The sequence below is a fragment of the Sinocyclocheilus grahami genome, unplaced genomic scaffold, assembly GCF_001515645.1.
Source record: "Sinocyclocheilus grahami isolate Dianchi unplaced genomic scaffold, SAMN03320097.WGS_v1.1 scaffold5318.1, whole genome shotgun sequence".
In the NCBI taxonomy this organism is placed as follows: Eukaryota; Metazoa; Chordata; class Actinopteri; order Cypriniformes; family Cyprinidae; genus Sinocyclocheilus; species Sinocyclocheilus grahami.
The window spans coordinates 5,581-9,412 of NW_015510037.1; the positions used below are offsets into that span (position 1 = coordinate 5,581).

The 3,832-nt window shown below is 40.7% G+C and overlaps 1 protein-coding gene across 1 annotated transcript in view; it reads right to left on the bottom strand.

Annotated features, from left to right (window-relative positions):
- Positions 1-753: 753 nt before the first annotated feature.
- LOC107577171 (cytoplasmic polyadenylation element-binding protein 1-like) overlaps positions 754-3,832 on the bottom strand; it is a gene marked incomplete at its 5' end in the record, with an annotated part of 6,123 nt that continues 3,044 nt past the window's right edge. The window contains one exon of the mRNA XM_016263274.1: positions 754-2,076. Within this exon, the coding sequence (XP_016118760.1) occupies positions 1,948-2,076 (129 nt within the window). The remainder of the gene's footprint in view (positions 2,077-3,832) is intronic.

Below are 3,832 nucleotides of genomic sequence, written 5' to 3' on the forward strand. Positions count from 1 at the left end.
GGCATCTACCAGTAGGGGTGAATGCAGTCATAGACAAACCAACCAAGCTATGACACTTTGGAGAACACAGCATAGGCATGTGACTGCCAGTCAATGGAGTGAGGAAGAAAACCTTTATAGGCTCCTCCAGACATTAGTGGCCCCTCATTTTAGATGTCCCTCAATTTTACACACTGTACCACCATCTAGTACTGAAAAACACTCTGAAGATCTACTTTGAGAAGTACATTGACATTTGTACACATTTATAGTATCAATTGAACCAGAAATCGTAAATTCTTTAATCAGCACTACCAAATTACACAATTTTTCCTGGAGAGAGGAAGAAAAATAAATCCAGCCTGGAGCCTCAGTAACAGACTGACAAATGCAGCACTTCCACCTACTGGTCAAGTAGAATTAATTCATTACAAAACCTCTGTAGAGAACCCCAACATCATTTTAAGTGGATGAATGCACCAGTTCCGCTTAAATTCCCTTATTCAGAATTGTGTATTTAAGATTTTTGAAAAAGTCAAATAAGCCTTACAGATCTTATTACTATGCTTAAACCTGCAAGAATCATTTGTCAATGCTGAAAACCGTTGTGCTGCTTATAAATATTATGCAGCCAAAGTTTTCAAATTTGATAGTGACTGACAAACTACACTAAAATTACTCCTTTTAAGTAAACAATTTAAAACTTATTTGGGGGAAGAAAAAAAAAAAAAGTGCACGCAGACCTTTTAAAGAAACCTAGTCACACAGCATGAGTAATGCTTAAACACCTTTATTGTGCCCATTCAAAAATTCAAACTTCACCTTTATAAGCAAACTTGGCAGACAACAATGAGGTAGAATGACAGGAGCTTGATAAATAGCTCTGCATGGAATGCATATGGTGATGAGAGAGAAGACAATCTTGGTTCTGAAAGTAAAGTTATCCATTCAGCAGAAAATGAGTAAAGTGACATTTGCATCTAGTCTGCTAAGGCTCTTGGTAAATTCAAGGGAAGTCTATGGTTTTAAATTCAACAAGCAGCCATTTGGGCACTCACCCACAACACCTGCTGATGTACTATTTAAGTGATTAAAAACCTACCCCTTTACAAAGTGTAAATTAAAAAGTGCAATAAAACTACGTGCAGTCGATGGCCATTCTCATTTCAGGATTAATATATTAAGTTGGTTTTGAAATCTGATCGAGAGCAGTAAAAGCAACGCCTAGTGGAGGCACGCACTGAAATTGATCTGGATGGGCAAATAGATCTGCAGGGTTACGTGCAAGCCTCTTGTTCTACCAAACAGAACACTGATAAAGGCAAAAATACTCATAGGGAAAAGAAAGAAAAAAAAGCGCAAAATTAAAAATCCACCAGGTAGATTGCTACTCAACCTTTTCCATGCCATACCTTAAAACGGTTTCATGTAAAAATGTATGTAAACTAAAACGGTGAAATATGTCATGATGAGCATCTGGCTTTTGTAGCATCTCAAAAAAAAAAAAAAAATTGGCAAAAAAGTGCCAGAAAAAAGCAGCTAGTGTGGAAAGGGAAAACCAATTAAAGGCACTGTATGGCTTCCTTCTGTTAAACAATGATACTTTAGAATGATTTACCAAAGCAAAATAGCAACCTATATAAAATGGGGGGGGACAAAAAAAAAAAAAAAAAAAAAAAAAAAAAAAAAAAAAAAAAAACCTTCAGCCCATGGCCTGAATCTCAACTTAGTTCAAAACTCTGGGTCTTCCCATCCATGGGCCCCAGCTAACCCATCTCACTGTGTACAGTGCCAAAGTGAACAAGCCAAACTAAAAAGAAAGTGACACAGTGAACTTTCTACAGTGATTCCCCATGCCCCAACTCCTGGGAGGGCCTTTTGAAGGGGGGGCCAACTCTGGAGCAACTCCCCAAGGGGAGCAAGCGCAATGGACATCCAGGGTGAGGCATCGTGCTGCCACGTGTGGCTTCAGATGACATCCCGCTTCTTCTGGTTTCGCATCAGAGGCCGGTGGTTGCTGAGGATGTCCATGGAGTGCTGCCTATGCCAGCAGGAGCGACAGTAGTATTTGAAGCAGGTCTGGGGAAGGGGGAGGAAGAGAGATGTTAGTTACGCAGCATGCATTACTGTATTTACGCACAGAGACTAGGCATGGGCCGATTACCGGTTTCAAGGTACCGGTTTTATTTGGAGAGCAACACGACCCTCCTCCTGTTGGTGCGAGCGAGCAGTAAGTCACGTGTGTGTGTGTGTGTGTAGAAGCTGCCCCTGGAACTTATGAGATCGGCCATTTTTTTGTCTTATTGCAAGCAACTCGTCTCTGTCCTGGACTTGCACAAACTGCATTGCAATGCGATCATTTTCCAAAAATGTCATTTATGTGAAAATATGAAGTCTGTAAACACCCGTTAACCCGAAAAAATAAATAAAATACTGTAGCAGACAGAGCACTCCCTGTTCTTGATGCACAAACTATTGGAAGAAAATCCTCAATATTGATTTGTGGGGTTATGAATGCGTTTCAGAGGGGAACCGACTGTCTTAATAAAAAGTTTACGTGGTACTTTTTAAATCTCATCTCTGTATAGTTCATATTAAAGCAGTGTGCTTTGTTTATGGCGGTAACCAAGGAAACACTATCTGGTGTTTCATGAGTGCCTCCTGCTGTCAGAGTGAATATGCATCTCATTCAGAGCATCAGCTGTTTGATTCGTTCAGGCATGTATAGGGCTGTGCGATTAATCGAAATTGCCATAAAATCGCGATCTGAGCATGCACGATTTCGAAATCGCTTTATAGCACGATTTTCCGCTCCCCCGACCTCCCGCGGTATGCTATCTGAACCAATCAGAATGCAGCGCGCCTAAATGGAGCATGAGAACAGAACGGACCGGGCGGGCACTCAAACGTAACGCCAGGTTCACACGCACCATCTGTGGTGCGTATTTTGTCCGAGCCCATGTTAACGGATCAGAGCGTTCACACTGCATGCGATTGCGGTCCGGCAGTGCGCTCCAGGAGCGGTGCGTCTGCAGCAGTCATGCTGCGATCGTTTCAGCACGGAGTCCATTTCTGCTGTGCTGCACGTGCTGAATTAAAGTGACAGCGCATTATTCGCGGTAAAAATGAACATGGATTGACAGAAATTACACCATAAATGCATATTAAAGTCTACGGTTTCACAGTGAACACATGGCTTTTTGGCTAGATTTAACACAAGTGCACTTTTAGATAAACAAGGCAATAATAGATGGCACTCATGGTGGTAGTTAAACAGTTATATTGGAGTTTAAACGTGAATATGTCTATGAAAGACTGTATTACTGTACAGTGATAAAAATCACAATGCTAAAAAGCATTTTCAGAAACAACGTTTGGATTCGAAATCAAAATAATGGATAAATTGTTGTGTTTGTGGTAAACAGCCACGGATCAGGAGCGGAGTGCAAACGCGTCCTGTGCGAAAGCAAAATGAGTCCGTGCTGCTTCTGCGCCACATACACACTCTATACGCACTGCAGACGGAGTACGTGTGAACTTGGCGCAACAAATCTAGTTCAGCATCTGAGGCAATGCCACAAAGAGCTCTATGACCAATGCATGGCATGTCGTATAATTTCACAAAGCTAGTCAGAACAGAACATTCGGTTTTTGCGGCAAATTGGGTTATCAATTCAAATTACGTATATGAAATTATACAACTAAAATTAAACTACGGATTAAGGTTAAATAAAAATGTCAGTTTGTTTCTTTTTAGGAAACAAAAAGACAAACCAATTCTACTGTTCCTAATATTCTGTATGTTGCTCAAAAACCAAATGTATTGTGTTCAGCAGAAAAAAAAACAAAATAA